The sequence below is a fragment of the Colossoma macropomum genome, unplaced genomic scaffold (assembly GCF_904425465.1).
Source record: "Colossoma macropomum unplaced genomic scaffold, Colossoma_macropomum, whole genome shotgun sequence".
Lineage (NCBI taxonomy): Eukaryota > Metazoa > Chordata > Actinopteri > Characiformes > Serrasalmidae > Colossoma > Colossoma macropomum.
The window spans coordinates 5,791,960-5,815,504 of NW_023494787.1; the positions used below are offsets into that span (position 1 = coordinate 5,791,960).

Here is a 23,545-nt window from a genome sequence, read left to right on the forward strand (position 1 = left end):
AAACACACAGTCCCCCACCTCGAGTCTTACCGCACAGCTCAGCGTCTCTGTCCGCACGGAAGCACAACAGGCCGTCGAGTGGAGCTCGTCATCCATGTCTCCATAAAAACGAAAACACAGCAGTCTCTGAACTCACGCTGGGTGGCCCGCTGAATCCGGAGGTAGTCCAGTTTGTTTTCCAAGGAACAAACGTTTGAGAGAAGAAGCGATGGAATGGCTGGACGTCTGGGGTTAGCCATTAGCCTAGTCGCTTGCCTCGCTTCCACCTTCTCGCACATCGCTTAAACATAAATGAATATATCTAAAAATTACATATCTAAACCTTCAGCAACTCTGTCATATAGGTATGTTATTTACTCATTAATATTAATAACACATCTCATTTAACCCACAGAAATCTGAAAAGTGTGCTTACAGGAGGAAATTTTAAAGTAAAGTTTTATGGTGACCCCCCCCCCCCTCCACACCCACACCCACACACACAAGAATATCTCAATTCATTATATTGTTAAATTTATTATATTATAATAGTGAGCATGGCGTCAGCTTTGTGGTGATTGTTGCGCTTGTTTTAAGTGCATAGGCAATTAAAGTCAATCAAATTGAGAAAGCTGTTTCTTTTGTTTTGCTACCATGAGGAAAATTGTCAGTTTGTCTGGTAAGTCTCTCCACTAAGAGTTTAAGCGCTGAGCTGGGCTCATTGATGCTGTTGATGTTTCGCTTCTTTCTAGCTTTTGGAGATGAACTTGAACTCTATCTTCTCTCTTGTTTTCTGAAATAAAATAAAATAAAAGCCTGAGCTCAGTAACAGACATTGAACGACACTGCTGAATATCAAATTTACAGCAAGAAATGAATCCATTCACATAAACAGAAAGTGGCTGTGCAGAGTCCCGTCTGCAATCAGACAACTCTCCACATTTCTTCCACTTTAGGTTTTGAGTTCATGAGGCTCAAGTCTGAGTCAAATAATGCGAAGTAACTAACCTGCACTGCTTTGTGCATTTACAGCAGACTGGACATCTGCTCTCAGTGCGCCCTGACCTTCTACTGCAATCAGTGAGTTTCTCACTAGGTGGTCATTTTGGGGTAGATTTGAAAAAAATCTGGATCCGCAGTCATAGTTCTGCTACAACAGCAGTTGATGCCAAAGTGTTTCTGTCGACGCCAGCTTTCTTGAAGGCCCTGCTCATACTCCCCTCCTTCTTGTAGGCCTTAAGAGTCACCTTTCACCATTTTAAGGAATTCTTGCTACACAGGCAGAAATAAAATATTATTAGGCAAAGAACTGCGCATTATAGTTTCAAAATGCCTTTGTATGTGTCTCTCAGCCAATCACATTTGTCTCTAAATGCTGCCTTTGTCAAGTGAAGGACAACTGATACAACAGAGTCCTCAGAACAAGCCTGCAGTGAGAATGGAGGTGTAAATTAATCAGTATTATTAGCGTAAGAAATGGTGGAAAAGTGTTAGTGAGGAACGTATAATTCCTGATTCACACTATCCTGATCATCTGAAGCAGTGGTTCCAAACGTTGGTCGTGTGCACATTGTATTGTTTTCACTGCTCCCAACATACCTGATCCAACCAATCAGCTCATTAACAAGCCCTTCATGACTTGAAGAGGGTGTGCTGGGAGCCAGGAAAACACTAAAATGTGAGAGGCAGGGAGTTCTACAGGACCAGGGTGGGGACACAGTGATGGACTGGAGGTTGGACCTGTTTTTGTTTCATTCCTGAAGCTGAAAAAGTTTTGGTTTAAACTCTGTGGAAGACCAAACTCACAGCTTAGAGTCAAAACTATTAACAGACAGAATTATACTGACTCTACGGTCAGAAAAGCTCAATCTGAGTTTCTGTACTTGCTAAAAATAATGTCACAGAAAAATGTTAAGAGCAACTAGTTAACTAGTTTCTTAATGTAGCTGCAGTCAGCTTAAATCAGATTAAACAAGACTGTCCAACAATCACCTTAGCAATTAAGACATTGCGTTTAAAGATACATTTTGCGGGAAATTTTGCCCTTTTAAAAAAATTCTACATGATTTAATCATTGATATGTGAACAGAGTCAATCAGAGTGGTTTGGTGTGAAATGATTGATTGTAGATACTCAGATGTCTTTACAGTGGTGGTGACAGGAACCAGGGGTCACCATGTCGACAACACAAATATAGACATTTTGTTTACTATCCAAAACCACCAGTGAACCTACACGAGTGTTCTGAGCTTTATATGGAATGTTGATGATGGTGAAATAGTAATGCATCTGAAAAATTCCTTTAGCCACTACTTTTCCTTTGAAAACCTTCTCAAAACTATGATAAAACAACGTCTCAGTCATCAGGCAGTGAATTCATAACCATTTCATGTAATAACTTTCTGTGAGGGAGCTTTTAGACGTCTGGTTCCTATCACCACCACTGTGAATTCGTTTTTTTCTTGATCTTAGCATTTCACACCAAACCACTCTGAACGACTTTAAATTATGCAGAAATCTTAAAAACTGTGGAATTTCTCTTTATTGAGTGCAGAAACTTTTCATTGTGATCGTAGATGAGACGGAAAAGCATTACAGAGTGTGATTTAGGCTTTTTAATGCTAATATTAATTGAAAGCAGTTATTAAAAACTGATATATTCTCAATGACATAAAAATGAATAAAAATCAACATTTTTACTGAGACATACAGTGTCTAGGTGTGTAGACTGTACAAAATAAGGACAGAATTCAGTAACCACCATATTCCTCTTGTAGTCCCTTTAGATGTGATTATCACAGTATTTTAAATGATTATTCTTTTGCTTGTTTGGTTCAGACAGACTGTTTTTCTTCCTTGCTGACCTCTGTAAGGATACTTTACCTGAAGTACCTGAGTGTTGCACATGGAGTATTGATTATATTGCACACAGGAAATGGCGATGAATTCCACAGTTTATGTTCTGTAGGTGTGTGAGGTCTAACGGGGGGTGGAGGAGGTTCTACTGGGATCACTGCTGGTTGCACAGTCTAACAGCAGCAGGAAGGAAGGACCAGCAATTATGCCAAAAACCTGACTGAAATTTGTCTAGACAGCTACTTAAGGACAGAAAGCCAGTAGCTTGTTTGAAGATAGTTTTCTCAATAGTTTTTCCAACAAAAGGTAGGTTTGAAATAAGTCTATAATTACTCAAATGCTTCTAGATTCTTCTTTTGTAAGAGAGGCTTCACAACTGCAGTTTTTAATTTGTTAGGAAAAATGCTGGACACGAGTGAGGTGTAAACTGTCTGAAGTACGTCCCATCCTATTGACTGGAACACACTTTTTAAAAAGTTGGTTGGTAACATGTCAAGACTACAAGTAGATGAGTTGAGATGACTCACTATATCGATTAAAATTGTAACATCCCAGGCCACCTCCAACCACTAGGAGGAGTAAGAGAGCCAGGAAGAGCTGTTTAGGGCCAATCAGGTGCAGCTTTGGACACAGAGAGCGGGTGGGATGCTAAGGCTCTAATGGCCGTATTCCAGCAAGGTCTAAGTAGTGAACTTAAAGATGAGCTGGTCACCCAAGACATGCCTGAATCTGCCTTTCTCTTCAGGAGTGTGATGCAAGAAGGTAGGTGTCTTTACTGTGTGCAGCCCAGTCGTTTCTGTTCCGGTTGTCCCAAACTTGAGGGATAAGGCCGGGGTCCATTGCAGGAAGGGGGATCTGTAACAGACTCAGGCCAATCCCCCCAAGACTTCTGGGCTTTTTTTACTGCCACTCTCTCATGGGGCAAAATTCTGAGAAGAGTCTCCAGGTTTTTGTGGACACTAAACAAATTTTTGGGGACTTAACAAACTTGTGGTATGGTATGATTAAGGACCATTACTCATTTCCATTGATGCAGGCCTCAGTTTTTACTAAGTTGGACCTGCGCAGTGCCTACAACCTTATTTGGGCATGCCAGGGGGACGAATGGAAGATAGCATTCATTACCCTGTCTGGTCATTACAAACTTGTGATGCCTTTTGGTTTAATGAACGCTCCTGCTTTCTTCCAATGCTTTATTAATGAGGTTCTGTGTAAAACTCTTAACCACTACATGTTCGTCTACCTAGATGACATCCTCATCTACAGCTGCTTAGTGGACAAGCAGATGTTTATGTTCACCAGGTACTCCAGCTTTGTAAAACTGAAGAATTGTATCTTTCATGGACCTGGCGAAAACCCAGGCCATCACTAAGTGGCCATGTCCCACATCTCTCTGCTTAGTTGAAAACTTTCTGGGCTTCGCCAATTTATTCCATAGATTCATACAGAATTTTAGTACAGTAGCTGCCCTTTTGACTGCCCTTACTAAGAACAGCATGGGACGCTTGGCCCCAGAAGCCCAAAAAGCTTTAAAGGAACTGAAGTGTTGTTTGACCTCGGCCCCAGTGCTGCGGCTTCCTAATCCCACGTTACCATAGGTAGTAGAGGTTGACGCCTCTGATATTGGTGTAGGGGTGGTTCTGTCCCAGAGTTCTGCAGATGACCATAAGCTCCACCCCTGCACTTTCTATTCCCATCATTTCAACCTTGCCGAATGCATCCACGATGTCGGGGATCATGAGTTGCTAGCGGCTCTGGAGAAATGGAGACACTGGTTGGAGGGTGCCAAACATCCTTTTCTGGTCTGGATAGATGACAAAAAATTGTGACTCTCCAAGCAGTGGAAAAAACCACCTGCTAATTTATCTCCAAAGTCTGTCAGTCTGGAAGCCCGAATCATCGCCCTGTTGTCCTGGAGATTGGAAACCGCCATCCAGGATGCGCTTTGGGCTAAACCGGACCCTGGGGGTGGGCCCCCTGGAGGGCAGTACATACTTTCTTCTGCTAGAGCCCAGGTTCTCCAATAGGGCACTCCTCCCCTTTTGCTAGCCATCTAAAGGAATCCATACTCTGGGGTTGCTTAAAATGTGCTTCTGGTGGATGGATGTGGACATACGAGCTTATGTAGCAGCCTGCCAAGTGTGTGCTCAAAATAAAAAGCCTAGGACACCACCAGTAGGTTTGCTCCAGCCCCTGCCCATACCATCCCAGCCATGGTCAATGACCTCCATGGTGCTGCCATAGGAGGAATTGCCTGCCTCCTATGGCAGCACGGTGATCATGGTCAAGATTGATTTTTCAAAGCCTGTAAATTTATTGGTCTGCCTAAACTCTCCTCAGCCAAAGAGACTGCCCGCTGTTATGACAACATGTGGATAAGAGTCCATGGGTTTCCTATGGACGTGGTGTCTGACAGTGGGCCCCAGTTCACCAGCTGGTTTTGGAGGGCATTCTATCAGTTACTGGGAGTCTCTGTTTGTTTCACCCTCAGTCTAATGGGCAGACTGAGAAAATAAACCAGGACCACAAAAGGATGCTCAGATGTCTGGCATGTACTAGACCTTCCAACTGATGCGAACACCTGTTCTGGGCAGCGTATGCCCATAATTTTCTGTGGCATTCGTCTCTGGGCATCTCGTCATTTGAGTGCCAATTTGGGTATCCTCCGCCCATGTTTCCAGAAACGGAGTCCGAAGTAGAGGTCCCCACAGGTCGTGATTATGTTCAATGATGTAGGCAGGCTTGGCAGAAGGCCCGCATGGCACTGCAAAAGTCTGTAGCAGTGCAAAAGAGAGTAGCTGACTGTAATCGGCACCTAGATCTCTTGTTTCATCCCAGACATTGGGTCTGGATCTCCACTAAGGACCTACCACTGAAGTGGAGTCCCAGAAACTCACCCTGAGATACGTGGGACCTTTAAAGCTGACAAAATGAGTTAACCCAGTATCTTACTGGCTTCTCCTCCCCATTCTATGCGCATGAACCCAGCGTTCCATTTCTCTTGTCTTAAGCTGGTCCTCTCTAGAGCCCTAAATTCAGTCCCTGCCCGTACGCCACCGTGTGTGATCGCTGGGTACCCAGCTTACACCAACTGCCTTTTTCTTCATCAGCTTCATATTTGAATTTGCCGTTCCACCTTAAATGGTGTAGCAGTGAGGTGCCGGAATGTTAAAAAAAATAAAAAGAAGGAGCTGGCAAATAAAAAAGTCAGCTTCAGCTTCATACATTCACCATCATTTTGCCGTCTTCTGTAAATCTGTCAATTTGGTTTCTGTTTTCTAAATTTAAATCAAACTTAACAGCTGTTTTTAGTTTGTTGAGTTAGTTTTAGTGCTTAGCTAGATTTTATTTTCCCCCAAAAAAATAAAATTAATAAAAATTCTTAAAATATTTAGTTCTTATTAGTACTTTGATTTCTTTTTGTGTATAGTTGCACTTTCTGTACCATAAATTTTGCATTTTATTTGGAAGCGTGAAAAATTAAAACATAACTAAAATGCTGTCATTTAAAGGCTGTATAGTTAGTTACTATAATATTTGGTATTCAGTGCTGAAATGGCCTTAAATTAACTGAAGAATGCAAACTGGCTTGTTTTGAACTTGAAGATTAGGACTCAGGACTTGACTCAAGACTCCACTGTCTTGACTTGACTGGACTTGACTCAGGACTCGAGTGTCAAGACTTGAGACTTACTTGTTATTTGCAATTTATTGACTTGTTCCCACCTCTATACTTTTATTAGTTAAAACAAAAATACAGTAAAGGTACTGTGGTATTTTTCAGTTTGTCTGTTATTGTACATTGACAGATGCTAAATGCTACTGAGGAGACTTCTTCAGTGTTCAATCTTAAACAGTGTTACATTTTATAAGACTGATTTAAATGGACAAACAATAAAGATTTCAAATCTATCAGTGTGCACTGTTTGTGATAATGTGTACATTCATGAAAACACTTGAAATTCTGTTCTGTGTAAATACCGCAAAGTTACATTCAGGTAATCCAGAAATTGCTAAGAGCAACATAATGCAGCACAGTTATTCTAAAGTAATCACATAAATGTTACACTTTAAAATAAGTGGACTGTTCCTGTGTAGTTATTATGTAGGTACTGTGTAATAACGAAGTGGGAATAGAGACAATATAGTGCAACACATTTAATTAAATACATACAGGTTACATTTTAAGGTAAGTGGACATCTGATGTTGTTGTGTAAGAATGGTTTAAAGCTGAAACTGGTCAATTAATCATCTTGATGTTGATTTAGGTTCGGTGTCTGTCCTCACAGGCCAGGTTCTGTTTTCAGCTGAAAAAAGTGGAGAGAAGGCTTTTAAGTACGAACGTCATCATAATCCTGAATCAATTCCACAGGAACAGAAAAGGCCTCTGACTCACCCACATCGCGGGGGCACGTGACTCTCCACAGACGCTGTGCTCCAGTATCTGAAACACATCAGAAAGCACACAAACATTATGTTCTTACCTAAAACCTAATCTTACATTTTCCTTTTATCTCAGGTTTTTGTCCTAGAGGATCTCATGGTGGCTGGGAGTGAGCTAGCAGCTTCTCAGGTCAGCACTAGTTCCTCCGCATAATGAACCAGCACCACCAAACACTGCTTTGATGAAAACTTTAATAAACACATAGTAATATGACATTTTGACAATGAGGAAAAACACATTCCAATAAAAGCAAAGCTCGGACACACCTGCCGTCTTCTCAGATCGTCAAGATCAGATTTCAGCACCCAGATCAGTTTGGTCATTGCTGCTTCAGGAGTGATGTCATATCCAGGAATAACATGTGCGTCCGTCAGAATCTGACACAAAATGAAGTGAGATCACAGTGATCACTGTACATGGAGCGTTCTCCATGCTTACAGGCAGGACGATAGAAAATAATATCTCCTCCTAAAAGAAAACAGCACATCAAGCAACAAGGACAAAACTAAAACCTCAACAAATACAGTGGTCAAGCCAACCTTTCAGCAAAACTAAACTAGCCAAGAAACAGACGAGAAGAAATTAATCCATGAGGTGGAGAAAGGTGAGCTGGAAGATCCTTCATCTAATTCTATAAGAACATTAACCAAAATCTAACGGTTTGTAGAGAAACTGCAGCCTGCTGAAGATTCAGACAGATCAACATCTGGATGGACGTTATTATTTATTATAATTATATATAGTTATAGTTAGTTCAGTGCTTACGTTGTTAGCTGGTAGAACTGCACATGAATAATATATTGCTTTTGTCAGATCAAAACCTTTTATCTCCAAAATAGTAACTTTACAGGAGAAAGACAAAACATACTTTACTTTTAATGCAAGTCGATGGAACCAGACACATTCTCATGTCATTTTGGGCCATTTCTTTTTATCAGTTTATCATAAAAATTTGAAACAATGTTAAGGGCACCAGGCATTTTCAGATTATGTCAAAAATTAAAAATGACAAAAGTGGAGATAAGAGGTTTTGTTCCAACAGCAGCAACATATTATATTGTTATATAATCCTCTCTTAGCCTTGAATACATCCCAAAATCTCTTAAACTAGCAGTAATTAGACCACTAATTAAGAAAGCTAACCTCGATTCCTGCAAACTATCAAATTATAGACCCATCTCGAATCTCCCCTTTATATCTAAGATCTTGGAAAAAGTTGTAGCAAAACAATTAAGCTCCTATTTGCATAGAAATCAAATACATGAAAAATTCCAATCTGGCTTTAGGCCACATCATAGTACAGAGACAGCACTAGTAAAAATTGTAAATGATCTATTACTATTCTCCGACCAAGAAAATGTGTCCTTGTTAGTCCTCCTCGATCTTAGTGCGGCATTTGAGTGTGGCATTCTTAGTGTGGCATAGACCACGCTATCTTACTAGACAGACTAGAAAACCTTGTAGGGGTAACAGGAATAGCTCTTTCCTGGTTCAGGTCCTACCTCAATGATCGCTATCAGTTTGTTAATATAAACGGTGAATCATCTGTTCTAACAAAAGTAAAAGTATGGTGTTCCACAAGGCTCTGTTTTAGGACCTGTATTATTCACATTATATATGCTACCACTGGGCACCATTATCAGTAAACACGGCACAAATTTCCACTGTTATGCCGATGACACTCAGTTATACTTAGCAAGCGAACTGGATGATAAAATTAAACTTAGCAAGATTGAAGACTGTATAAAAGACGTAAAAGACTGGATGTCGAGTAACTTTCTTCTTCTTAACTCGGATAAAACAGAGATTCTACTTCTTGGTTCAAAAACGGCTAGAAACGGACTGTCTAATTTAACACTTAAACTTAACAATTTCTCAGTTGCATCAAGCTCACCTGTAAAAAACCTTGGTGTCATGATAGACCCTGATCTGTCCTTCGATGCACACATAACTAATATTAGTAGAACAGCCTTCCTGCATCTCCGCAATATTGCTAAATTGAGAAATGCATTATCTCTACAGGATGCAGAAAAGTTAGTTCATGCATTTATTACTTCAAGGCTAGATTACTGTAATGCCCTGCTGTCTGGATGTCCCAGCAAAAGCCTTAACAAGCTTCAGCCAGTCCAGAACGCTGCAGCCAGAGTTCTTACTAGAACCCGAAAGTTTGACCATATCAGCCCAGTTTTATCAACCTTACACTGGTTACCAGTTAAATTTCGCATTGATTATAAAATTCTCTGACTGACTTATAAAGCTGTAAACGGACTCGCCCCTCAGTACCTGAGTGAACTTCTCTCTCACTATGAACCATCACGCCTACTTAGATCACAAGGTGCTGGCTAACTATTAGTACCTAGAATTAATAAAGTTACATCAGGGGGGAGAGCTTTCTCATACAAAGCCCCCCAGCTTTGGAATAATCTTCCTGTTAATGTTCGGGACTCAGACACTGCCTCAGTGTTTAAGTCTAGACTAAAAACCTACTTGTATAGTCAAGCCTTTGGTAATTAGTTTTCCCTGTCAGTTCTATACCTGCCAGAGTCTCTGCTGCTCTGCTAACACTTTAATCTGTGATCAGTCACCCATTACAGAACTGACACCCATTACAGAACTGACTCTGAGTTCTGTCAGTCACCCATTACAGAACTGACTGTGTGTGTGTTTTTTCCTTTCTTTCTTTCCTTTGCCGAGTTGAACAGCTGCCCATCCTGTGCGTTCTGATGCTGCTGCCTCTTCTGCCTTGATCGGGTGCCACTGCTCGCCAGCCCTCTGGACCGGCTTGACCACCATTGAGCTTCATGCTGTACAACGCCGTGCAACCTCACCCTCACAATCCCGACCCCACTGATGCTGCTGCTGCATAAACTAAACTAATCAAATTAATCATTTGCTCCACCTGTTTTCCCCATTTTTGTACTAAGAATGTTTACTATCTGGTGTCGACCAGAGGAGGATGAGTTCCCCTTCTGAGTTTTTTTTGTAAAGCTGCTTTGTGACAACACCTGTTGTAAAAAGCGCTATATAAATAAACTTTGCTTGCTTATATATAATATTACTCAGGTTACATCAACACAGTCCTTTCTTTCAGCTTACACACTTTTGGCAAGAACTGAGTTGATGCAATATATTTTATTTATGCAGAACCAAAGTACATTTGAATTAAGTAAAGTCAGTGCACTTTTTTCAGCGTATAATCAGTAATATAATTGCAATGATTTCCTCAAGGTGGTGCTGTACTGTGAGATATTGGTGCTACTGTTCTGATCTACTCAGCTTTCTGCCAATATCTCACCGTAGAGCACTTACTCCTGTCAATTACTGTGTAAGTGTACAATATGAGGCATTTCAGTACATGAAGAGAGCAGCACACTGAAAGATGGGAGGAGGTACAGAAACTCACTCCATTCCTGCTACGAACTACAGCGTTTCACTTTAATAGTGTAGAAAGACCACAATGATAAATCTATAGACTCCTGAGGGTCAAAAAGCTTTTGCTGAGTGGTACCTTTGATGCAGCATAGATGGGTAAGACAGTGCCACGATACACCTGAGAGCAGTTCAGCATCAGAACACCTCTTTTATCTGCTTCAGTCAGGAGATTCTTCAGCCAATCAACCTCTGGAACATTCCCAGAACCAAAGGTCTCCAGGACGACACCATCAGCTCCATCCAGGACTCCTCTCACCTGGACAGCAGGCAAGAGACTTCATATATACACATTTGTTGAGTACACCTGCATTTCTGACAAACATATTTTCCTTACATATATTTACGTATTATTAGAAGGTCCTCCTAGTGCAATTGCAAAGTGCTTGTGTTATGGTGTCAAAACAGATTAGATGCTTGCAGATTAAAAAACAGGGCTGAACTTTACTTAACATTTCAGGGTAACACAAAGAGCATAACTGGAACAGGCTAAGGCCGAACCAGAGAGCATAGATACCAAAACAAAGGGAGCATCAAGAGATCACAGCAAACACGCAAACAGGCAAATCAAAGTAACACAACAAAAAACAAGTCATACATAAGTAAGCTTACTGGGAAAGCTTGCTATGCAACAGGGTTGGCAATACTTTAAAATAACTAACTAGTTAAACCAAAGCCCGGGCTTAAATGTTATCTAGCTCATTACATGAAACAGAAAACAAGTGTGTAAACTCAAAATGCCAGTAAGGTGGAGTGTTGAAAAGAGAGTCTATTGGTTGACGGTGATGATGGTGATTCCCCACTGACTCACAGGGAATGGAGTTCTCAAGACAGTCCATGGACTCAAATGAGCCTGCAGGAGAAAGGGAACAAGCAGAGGACGCGTCCTCGGCAGGAGCTGTGACAGTTCCCACCCATTCCCCACACTCCCCAGGGAGTCCGGTGCAGCCGAGGGATGAGAGCGACCATGATGACCACCCACTGGACTGCCAGGAATGCCTCCACAACCACCAGGGCTGACAAGGTGCTGGACGGATGGTTTCTTCTTAGGACAACCCCTAGGACATCCACCAGTGCAACCCTCACAAGGTTCATCTGGCTGGCTCCTGGGTCATCCTCTGGGATGAGCAGCTGGCTTGTCATGGTGCAGATGGTGGAACTCTGCCACAAATCCAGGATCAAGGATATCCTGGGCTGATACCCCGCTACGCTCGTCAGGACCATACCCTTCCCAGTCCACCAGATACCATAGTCGGCCTCCTCTCCTGGATTTCAACCAACAGTCCACCAGATACTGTAGTTGGCCTCCTGTCTTGGATTTCCACCAACCTGTGAACAGCATAGACTAGGACTCCTTTGATGACACCGGCAATGGCGGCCAATCATCGGGCATGGATTGACCTAAACCACAGTCTTAAAAAGGGAGAGATGAAAGAAGTGTCACACAGTACTGTCTGGGCAAATCAAGTTTCTAAATAACTGCATAAATTCTTTCCAAAACTTTGAATGGACCTATATATTTTGGCATTAGTTTTCGGCAGCTCTCCTCAAACCTGAAGTCCTGAGTCGACAGCCACACATAGTGTCCAGGTTGGTACGGGAGGGAGTCACCACAATGACAATCAGCTTGGGCCTTGTTCCTCCTTAGCACCTATTCAATGCATTGACCCAGACTTTGCTCCTCTTCATCCAGTCATCTATGGCCAGAATGTCAGTGGTAACAGCAGTCCAGGGCATGCACTGGAACGGTGTGATGCCGGTAGCAGAGCTAATAAGAGAGTTCTGTGCCATCTCAGCCCAAGGCAAGAATTTGGCCCAGTGGGCCTGCTTATCATGGCAGTATAGTCTTAGAAATGTGCCCAGTTCTTGATTTGCCCTTACGCATTATCCATTAGACTGGGGATAATATCCGGAAGTTAAACTGACTTTGATGCCAAGGTGTTCAAAGAATGTTCATCATACACTGGAGGTAAACTAAGGGTCATGGTCTGACAGAATGTCCTTTGGGATCCCAAATAGTGTAAAGATATGAGTAAACGATGTTTCTGCTGTTTTAAAAGAAATGGGCAATTTATTGTGTGGGATGAATCGGACTTCATGTGAAAATCTTTCTACTATTGTCATAATAGTAGTGAATTGTTGTGACAGAGGTAGGTCTTTTACAAAATCAAGGGCTATGTGAGACCAGCAATGAGAGGCCACAGGCAAGGGAACCAATTTCCCAGTGGGCAAAGTATATGAAGTTTTACATTTAGAACAACTGGTGCACAATGAAACAAAATGGTGTGTATCTGGCAACATGTCCTTCCACCAATATCGATTACATAATAGCTGTTGGGTACGAGTTTCCCTAGGGTGACCAGAACTGAGAGATGAGTGGGCCCAACTAATTAAATGATCTTTGAATTCTACTGGTATGTATGTTTATTGTTTTGGGGGACATTGTGGGGGACTAGGTGAATGTCCTAGTGCCCAATCTATCTCATCATTCACCTCCCATCTAACAGCGGCCAATACACACTCAGGAGGAATGACGTTCTCAGGCGGGTCAAGTACTTCCTTATCTTTAATGCTTACAAATGTACATGACAAGCTGCTGGTATTAACGGCAAAGGATAGCGATAATTTGATTACACTCAGCTTGAGTGAGGGGATGCACCCTGGCTTTGGGAAGGGTTGCTCCCTCTGTGAGTTCTATGGTGCAATTATGAGGGCAATGTGGAGGAAGTTTGGTAGCTTGGGTCTTATTAAATACCTCTTGAAGATCAATATACTCTGGAGGAATGTCTGGTTTTGTCTTATCATCTGGGATTTCTACGGATTTTTGATAAAAAAGGTATTTGGGGCCTAGTGAGACAATCCTCAAAACAATAAGGCGACCAGGTACCAAGTAACTCCCATGAAATAAGGGAGTCATGTGTCTATAGCCAAGGTAACCCCAAAATAACGGTATATTCTAAAGAATCAATGACAAATAGGCTAATATCCTCAGTGTGTAAAGCATTCACAGTTAGACTAACAGGAGTAGTTGTTTGGGATACTAGTCTGGTCCCAAGGGATCCCCATCCATAGCTGAGCGCTTGAGAGGCTGTGTTAAAAGCTCGACTAGAATCTTCAGCTGCTCCACCATGCATGTATGAAGTTCCCCTCAGCTCTGGAATCAATCAGGGCTGAAAAGACAAAAGCAGAGGACTTCAATACAACCCCTTTGGGGGAACATTCACCGCATTAGTGCATGGAGTAGCCTCCACGTGCTTTACAGGGGTCAGCACCTGAAGCTTATGTGGACAAGCCTGACAGTCACATAAAGCGCATAAGTGTGAGATGTAGAACTGGGGCACCGAGAGCAGATACGTCTACCTCCAGGCTTATGGGCGTGTAATAGTTGATCCAGACAAATTGCCAAGTTTTACAGTTCCTCTTTTGGTTAGCCCTTCATCTCGACCAGCCAATTCAGATAGTAGATCAGAATTAAGCCCATTATGAAAGGTGACTAATAGAGCTGGTTCATTCCAGCCACTCCAAGCTGCGAGAGTACAGAACTCTAAAATGTAATCTGCTACTGACCTGTTTCCTTGACATATTCGAGCAAGGAGTTCCTTGTTAGATTTTCCCTCATGAGGGTGATCAAAAAACACATTTAAATTCCTGCTTGAACAGTTCATTTTTTAAGTTCTGTACATTTGACCAAACAGTGGTATCCCATTCTAAAGGCCTCAGCATACTTCTTGCAAAACGAAATTCTTGAGGCTTGTGCGAAGCCGAAAGCGCCTTCACAAGCTTACAACCTCGCATACTTTCTGCGGTTTCATGTTGCCTGTTGCGGTGGCTCCTCATGGCGCTATGACATTTCATGATAAGCTTCATGACCGCTGGAAAACAATTCTTTCACTGTTCTAACTATGGTGTCATTTGAGCTCAGAATACTGCCACCGTTTAAGGTGGAACGGGAAAATTCAAACAAGAAGCTGGTGAATGGAAAGCCAACTTTAGCCTCGTCCTCTTAAGAACCTAAATATAAGATAACCTATATGTTTTGGTGCTTCATACTAGTTAGTACTACCGAACAGTAGACTTAATATCTTACATTTAGGAGGTATTCAGTGTTTATTTAACAAATGCGCATTTCACAGTGAAATATTAGTGTGTCTGCTAAAGCTGAAGCTCCTCAAATTTGTCCATCTTTGTTTCATGGCACGCCTCTTTTTTTACTGACCAATCAGAGGCTTTGTCTCATGGTGTCTTTGTCCGCGGAGTTCGCTTAGCTGCCATGTGTGCGACACAGCAAACAAAGCCTCCGTGCAATGTCAATTGTTAGTTTTCTCCGCAATTGTGTCATATTGTTCGCTGTAGCCAGGCAAACGTTGTCTCCGAAAGAAGTATGCTGAGGCCTTCAGGCTCTGCCTGTGAGACGACAGGAAAAAAAAGAAGAAATGAGAACATGGTCAGAACAGGGCGGAGAACTGCAAAGATACAGTGAACATGATAGTAAGAATCTCTTGCATTTGTCCCTTGAGCCATTATATTTGTCTGACTAATGTTATGTAATGACACTGGAATGGTAGGAGAAGGATTAACTGGAGCAGTAACTACCAGTGGAGTTTGAGGTGGTGCAGCTTGTAACAAGGTAGTTAGTTCTTTAAGGTGATCAGCTACCAAGACCATTTGAGTTTGCTGTTGGTTATGTTGTTGGTTAAGAAGAACCACAGATTTAGAAATCTTCTTAAGTAAAGCATGATGTTGTCCTAGCATTTGACCTTGTTTACTCACTGCAGACGTTATAGCATCTGAATCTGCTGTCCGCAGGAAGGCGAAGTACTCTGTCGAGATGTCAAAACAGATTAGGCCTGAAAAAACAGGGTTGGACTTTACTTGAGGGTTCAGGGTTAACACAAAGAGCATAATCGCAACGGGCTAAGGTCAAAACCAGAGAGCAGGGAAACCAAAACAAAAGGTGCATCAGGAGAAATCCAGTAAACAGTCCAGGTCCAAAAACACAAGAACAAAAAAAAAATCACAGCAAACAAGCAAAAAGGGCAAAACCAAAGAGACAAGTGAGAGTGACAACAAAAACAGTTCATACACAGGAAAGCTTACAGACTAGGAATGGTCGCTACACAACAGAGATGCTGGCAATACGTCGAAACATGCTGAACTAAAACCCGGGCTTAAATACTGTCTAATTACATCAAACAGAAAACAGGTGTGTAAACTCAAAACTCTGGTGAGGTGGAGTGTTGGAAACAGAGTCTATTGGTTGACGGTGATGAGGGTGCAGTCAGGGGATTCCCCACTGACTCATGGGAAATGAAGTTCTCAAGACAGTCAATGGACTCAAGTGAGCCTGCAGGAGAAAGTGAACAAGCAGAGGAGGCGTGACAGTTTGAACAGTCTTCAGCTTCTTCTGTGTGTGTGTGTCATTTATTTGATAAATGTTGATCCTTTTACTCTTTTATTAGTTATTATTTTAGTATTGTTTTCTATTTTAGCTTTTTTTTCTTACTGTACCTAGCCGTTTTATTTATTTATTGTTTTTGCTAATCTGATGAATATGTATTTTTTTGATTGTTTTAATTTGTTAATCTTATTTGTCTTTCTAATTTTTGACTTGTCTTATGGACTGTTTTATCCTCTTGCTAATCATGTTTGGTCTAATTTTATTTTTTCAGCTATACTTTTACTATCATAAATTTATAATTACACTTTTCAGTCCCTCATTTTTTGAACAATGCTTGGCTACACTGTAAATGAGGGTCACCCACAGTGTACCGCGAGTTTAAATTAAGGTTGACTGATAATGATAATGCCTCATTAACATTCTCATTGTCAGTGGTCTATACCGGTGGTGATCTCAGGACCGACCACAGCAAGTACCACCAGTGGAACTGTACACGTGCAAGAACAATGTAAATGAAGCTGCCGGCTTTATGTTACAGAAAAGATAAACTAACAGACAGATTTCAATGAACGAGTAGAACTAATGCTGACGGTTGCATCAGCATACAGTACTGAATTTTGTAATACACTTACATAGCTTTCTGTCACCCCAGGGAAAAATCGCAGGATCCTCACTTCTGGTGTTTCTTTCAGTGTGAACATGCGCTTCACAGAGCAGGAGACGACAGGCTCCACCTTCTTATGCTCAATTACTGAAGTAATCACTGAGAACATAAAGACATTTATTTGTTTTCCAGTGAAACATGAAAGTTTCATTTAGGTCTTGAAAACAGTGAAGTCATGTGACACTTACGCTTGATTGTGCTTTCCAGACTAGCAAGAGGATAAACTTTAGGGCTGTCGAACACACCGAAGGAGTCACAGTCAACCTTCACCACTCGGTTGCCCTGGTACAGTTTGTTCAAGCAATAAAGCATCACCTGCACGTAGAGAATGGAGATCAAAACTGCGAATATTGTTCATTTCTAAAGTAACATTTCATTATGATGGTGTGCGCAGAAATAAACGCCTATTGACATTTATTATGTGCTTTTGTGAGGACATCCCGCAGAAAAACGTGGATAAACATTGCTTTTGTGCTCTGTTACAACTAAAGGCTCTGTTCAGGTACACTTTTCGTTCATTAAGGTACAAACAATGTAAATGTTCCCTCAAAGGCACAACAGTGGTTTTAACATCCAATTGTGAACCTTAAATAAGTTTTTCCAGGTGAAAAGTTCGTATTTGTACCTTTTCATAACCGAATGTTTTAAAACAGAACAGTAAAATAAAAGCCTGGAGACGAGACGGGGTGTGTGGAGTCAGTACAGCTATCATTACAGTGGATTATGGTTCAGTTATGTTCCCTGAATAAAGGTACTGAGATGTACCCTTGAGGGTCCCACCCCAGTGACAGGAGGGGCACTGCCCCAGAGACAGTTTAGTACCTTAATTTCTGAAATGACAGAAATAGCAAGAAAAAAATAAAGACAAACACTGCGCAGGAGCAGTTATTAAAGGACCTACATAATAAGCAGTCATGTGTTTTCAATATGGATGCATAATTCAAACAAACAAAACATAATATAAAACAAACTGAGGTTAATGTTACTGTTCTTCAGCCAACCTTATGCAGCACGTTTCTGTCAGAAAAGTACCCAGCCATGAGCATAGAACCAACAAAGTTATCCAGACCGTCAGTCCGAGGATGGAAGATGGGCATCTACAGAGAGATACAGTGGAAGAGAAGGAGCAATCACAGTTTTATGTGAAGTATATGTGGCTTGTAGCTCCCAGAAACAAGAGGAGATATTGTTCGGAAAGTGCAGATTCTAATCCAGACCACATTGGTGTCTGTAAGTAGAAGAGGAGATATTATATTATGATTTGAATTTGATGAAAAAAGTCATGGTTGTGTGTTCGGTGTTGTGTTTCAGACAGAAAAAAAAACCCTCTACTCATTTTTTTGCAATCTTTGATGACAAAAAGTTCAGACTCAAGCCTGTCGATACAGAATGGAAGTTGAATGTGAATGTAACTGATTATGTTTATGTGATTATGTTATTACATTTGAATCAAACTGCTAAATTACAAGTTCTGAGGGCTAAAGGAACCCTGCACATACACCATGTCCTCCAGACTCACTCATAAGAACAAAAATATGTTAAAAATGTGCAAATATTTAAAAATGCATGATAAAAACGATTATTTGTAGCTGCTAAATGTGAAGGAAACCTGACCTGAGCTCCAGTCACGATCACAGGCTTGTGGAGATCCCTCAAAATAAAGGACAGAGCAGAAGCGGTGAAGGCCATCGTGTCAGTGCCGTGGATAATAACAAACCCATCAAACTTTTCCATATTAAGCTAAAAGTGAGAGAGAGATGAAAAGAGAGAAAGAAAGGGAGAGAATGAAAGGCAGATAAAAACCCAAATACAACTAAATGATTATAGTTCATGAGAAAATAGTGAAAGATGGTTTTTTGTATTTCACCTGAATTCTTTCAGCCATGGTTCCCCAATCATCAGGGGTCAAACTGGAGGAGTCAATCGGCTTTGGTAGGGTATCAAGTTTGTACAGGATTTTGTACTGTTTCTCTTTGGCTTTTGGGTCATCATCAGCCAACTGGTGACTGAGAAAACAAAGAACAAAGTGACTTTACAAACAAATTTCTCTCAAATAAATAAAAGTCCTCCAGTAGAACTTTCTCAGTTTGTGCCGTGTCCCCCGCTAACAACACAAACCCCAAAATACCATCCTTTATAATAATAAACTCTTCAGAAATAACCCAGTTGTTTAATCATGGCTGTGTCTATAACATTTGTAGAAATATAGAAATATTTGTTGTCCTTTGTTAGTTCAATAGCCTTTTTGTTAGCCTTTTGTGATTTTGGACAAACACTTTAATATTAAAGATCTTAATCCAAGCCTCTGCTGCAAGTGTCTGGTTCTGTCTGCCACCGTAACAGGATACTTTGCCACCATGCAGATAGCAGACATGGAGATTGTGCAGAAGGTCCTAAACAGTCAGGGTCAGCTCCTGGGCCTTCACCAGCTGATGTCACCCAGTTAGTTGGCGACCTGACTCAACAGCAAGTTGAGCAGCAGGCCCAGCTTTCTCAACTCCTTGCTGGAATAAATTACATTGTTGTTCAGCTTCGACACCTCACAGTATCTCCTGCTACTTCTTTGACTACTCATGTTTCTGTTGCTAGCAACTCAGTATCAGTGAGTCACACTCTTTCATTTCCCATAAGTAAACCAGACAAGTTTGATGGATCCCCTGATAAATACAGAGGATTTGTGTTACAATACTGTTTATTACAGTAATGCGAGTACTAATCAGACTAAAATCGCCTTTATTGTTTCCCCACTCTCAGAGGAAGCCCTAGACTGGGCCACTTCTGCATGGTCTTGATTGCAAAGCACGTCATATGAACGCGTCCTGAAAGAATTTAAAGCTGTCTAATGGAGGACTTTTGTGCAGGATTAAACAAGGCAATCGCTCAGTTTCCATATACACCTTGGATTTTCGTACACTAGCTGCATGACGTGGGTGGTATGAACCAGCTCTCATTGTAACATTCTAAAATGGACTGAATCCTGAAGTGCTAACATAACTTGCATGTAAAGATGAAAACCTAACTCTTGATCAGCTCATAGATCTCTCTATTTGCCTAGATCAACTGCTACAAAAAAGACCCTGGCACAAAAGTTCTCCCTGTAATCACGACCTCCAGTTCCAGATCCAGTTCCAGTTCCGGCTACAACTCACAAGCAAGTTCCTATTCGTCCCCAGAACCCATGCATGTGTGACTCTTCAAGGCTGTCCTGAGAGGAGAGACTTCGTCTTCTTTATGTAGGTCTGTGCATGTCCTATGGCGCAGCTGGTCATGTTCTAAGTGACTGGTGGGCTCGTCCACACAGACCTCAGGCGCCAACTGCAGGAAAGCGTGTGGATTAAAATGTGGAGTAAAAATGTGGTGAGTGTTCCCACAAAGGGGTTGGTTTCGAAGTCTGTACTGCTTCCAGTTACCATCCACTACCGCCATGTGTCTCTTGTTGTTACAGCGTTGATTGACTCCAGAGCCGAGGGGAACTTCCTCCGTTCTGACATGGTGGCTCAACTCCAGTTTCTGGTCCAGGACCTCCAGAACCCTCTCAAGCTCTGGATGGAGGGCAAGTTGGATTGGATCGCATCTCCTTCGTCACTGAACCTGTTCACCTGGAGGCTAGCTTTTTACACAAGGAACTCCTGCCCTTTCTCGTTATAGACACCTCTGAATTATCTATGATTTTAGGTGTTCCTTGGTTACAAAGACATACCCCCCAAATCTCATGGTCCACCCGCGATATCACAAATCCCCTGACCTCAGATATCATGGAAGGTGCTACATTGCCCAAATTTCATGTATATCCCCTAACACAAGAGGGAGAGAGAGCTATGGGAGAATACATTGAGGAGGCATTAGATCAAGGCTTTATCCATCCATCCACGTCCCCAGCCACTCAGGGTTCTTCTTTGTCAAAAAGAAGGATGGGGGTCCGAGACCAGGTATTGACTATCATGCTCTAAAACACATCTCTAAGAAATTCGCTCATCCCCTGCCACTTTCCCGGTAGCCCTTGAACAACTTTGTGAAGCTAGTTTTTTCACTAAATTGGATCTTTGTAGGCGTAAATTCATATTAAAGAAGATGATGAGTGGAAAACGGCTTTCATCACCACCACCATGAGTACATGGTCATGCCTTTTGGGCTGTCTAACACCCCTTCTGTTTTTCAATTGTTCATAAACGATGTCTTCTGAGATATGATAGGGAAATTCGTTGTCACTTTTATTGATGATATCCTGATTTTGTTTTTGTCCCTTCTTTCTTCTCCTGTTCTTATCATCTAGGGAGTTAGGAAAGGAGTTTGTGTTTTAGTTTTAGTTTTGTTCTCCTTGAAGGAAGGAAGCCTTTTGGGGTGGTTAGCCTTTGTGTTTGCTGTTTTGATGTTGATTAATGTGTACTTGTGCATTAATAAGTGTTACTGCTTGAATTATTAGCAACAAACAAATAATAAAAGCCCTGTGAATTATTTTCATAAATAAATATTGAAGTGTAATGAGTAATACAGTATATCTTCTGGCTTTAAGTTCTGGCTTTAAACTGTTCTGTAATGTAAATTGTTTTAATGTGTCCTCCGATTCATCCAAATGTAATTACCTTCACCCATATGAAGAATGAAAAGAAAGAAAATAAGCTGTTACAACTATTAAGATACACTTGTTTGTACTTGTTGATACACGTGTATTTACATAAGCTGCACTACTGTAATCCATCTAGAACAGTGAATACATCATCTAGTAGTTACACTGTTGTTGCAAGTATTGTTACTGTGAAACTACACAGCAATTAGAAACATGTTTCTGTAGCTTTATGCTATTGTGCTGGCAAATGCAGGGTGCCTTTACTTGTGACACCTGGTTTTGTTAGGGTTTTGTTAAATATACTTCAACTGAAGATTCACCATTTTTTCAGTGCGAGATTGAGCTAATTATCCACGAATATATACAATATATTTTCATACATGATATATACAATATACAATGTATAAAATAACCTTTTAAAATAAGGTTTAACTCACTATAGCGTGATGAGACCATCCGGGGTGATGATGCGTTTCCTGACTTCCTCCTCTGATTCTCCTGGGTTCCTCTCGTAAAGGATGGTGTGGGCGATGAGAAAGTCTTTGATCCCATCCAGACCCTGTGGAGCGAGTCTCCCTTCATACGAAAATAATGACATTTTTAAATCAATTTATCAGTGGATCACAAAATACACAACTCCTGCCTTTAAATGAACCAGAGACACTTTGTAAAATGTGACTCAAGGAAAAGCAGAATTAAGTACTTTAAAATGAGCTCAGATATCAGAAGTCCTGTGAGTTAATCTGGCTGTTACAGAAAAACAGAGCATATAAAAAAAAACCTCTCTGCACAAACTCTGAAAGCTTCTTAGAGCTTGTCTGCATGATTGGTTTGCTTGGATTTGGGAAGATATTGTTTCAGAAAATCCAGTTTTCTCTCATTTCAGTGTAACAATTAACACAAATCTGTACAGAAAGTATTGGAGTGTCATATCTGCCCCTGGGAATTCCGCTCCTCACCTCCAGAGGTCCCTCTCCCCTCAGCTCTGAGAGGCCCTTCACTCCTCTACTGTTTCAGCTCATAAGTAGGATTTGTAAGCAGAGTTTTGTGTGTTTGTCACTCAAGTCTGAGTCTGCAGGTTGTCTCTGTTCTCTCGGTAACTGACTCTCTGCTCTGTTTAATGATTATCATGTTTTTGTTTGATTGTGTGTTTCTTCTCAATTTGAAAAGTATCAATTTTGACCCAATTTTGGGATTGACAAATAATAATGTCATGTACTTGGATCCCACTGATTCTGAGTGTGTGGAATTACACAGAGAAAAAGTAGATATTTTACTGTGAAATGCTAATAACTTAATAAAATTCAGACACTTGAATAAAGTACTTCAGTAAGTGTCCTTTATGGAACTTATGCTCATTTTGCATTCACTGAAACAAAGACTTGAGCTCACACAATCCAAAGAACTGCAAAGACTTCATAAATGATTAACTTACCAGTATCATCTTTTTTCATTCCAAATGTTCCTCCAGTGTAGAGAACATACACTTTTCTTTCTACTGCCATGGTGCAAAACTGGGAAAAGAGCTCTACAATTCATTTAATACAACAGTGATATGAAAGTTACAGTAAAAATGTGATTTGAAAAATGGTAGCATTGTGAATAAGAGCAGGATTAAGACCCAACAGTATTTCAGTGTTTCAGTTTCATTCTTTTTCTATTGAAAGTGAAAGTAAGGACCTTTTTCAGGTAGCTTTCTTTCTTTTATCACGTCTTTCTGTTTACATTTTACAAGGAAATTTCATTTTTAAAGGTCTATTTTCTATTTTCTTGCTTAAAAAATTAATGAAAGCATACATGGATTAAATGGGCATAAACTTACAGAACTGCACAGTACAGAAATATGAAATATGCAGAAGAAAAAATAAGCATTAATACCTTGTACCTGTGTCCTTGGTCCCACGTAGAATTAGGCTGTGTTGAAGGACTGTATGAGGACTTTAAATAGCAGCCTGCAGCTCCACCTATTTAAACAGAAGGTGATCAACAAACTGTACACAAGGAGGCGTCAGCAACCTCATCATAATGCTGACTATTGACGGGTGGAGGAGGACAGCAATGTGACAATAGACTCTCTGGGAGTTAAAGGGGAATTCCACAAATTTTAAAAAATTCTACATAATTCAATCGTTGAAATACAAACAAAGTCATTCAAAAGAGAGAAACTTACAGGCTCAGATGTCTTTACAGTGGTGCTGATAGGAACC

General features: G+C 41.0%; 1 protein-coding gene across 2 annotated transcripts; it reads right to left on the minus strand.

Moving 5' to 3' along the window:
* Positions 1-6,978: 6,978 nt before the first annotated feature.
* LOC118805268 (60 kDa lysophospholipase-like) lies at positions 6,979-23,316 on the minus strand. 2 transcript variants are annotated; one of them, XM_036565957.1, is made up of 12 exons: positions 23,217-23,316; positions 22,774-22,866; positions 21,776-21,914; positions 18,639-18,777; positions 18,386-18,511; positions 17,773-17,868; positions 16,960-17,086; positions 16,740-16,870; positions 10,789-10,968; positions 7,547-7,657; positions 7,233-7,280; positions 6,979-7,143 (listed from the first exon to the last, which is right to left on the minus strand). In XM_036565957.1, the coding sequence occupies exons 2-12, from the start codon at positions 22,841-22,843 to the stop codon at positions 7,120-7,122; spliced, it is 1,191 nt and encodes a 396-aa protein (XP_036421850.1). In that variant the 5' UTR covers positions 22,844-22,866; positions 23,217-23,316; the 3' UTR covers positions 6,979-7,119. The 2 variants fall into 2 exon arrangements, with proteins under 2 accessions (XP_036421850.1, XP_036421851.1); XM_036565958.1 differs by having other exon boundaries at positions 22,774-22,852; positions 23,217-23,269.
* Between the last annotated feature and the right edge of the window lie 229 nt (positions 23,317-23,545).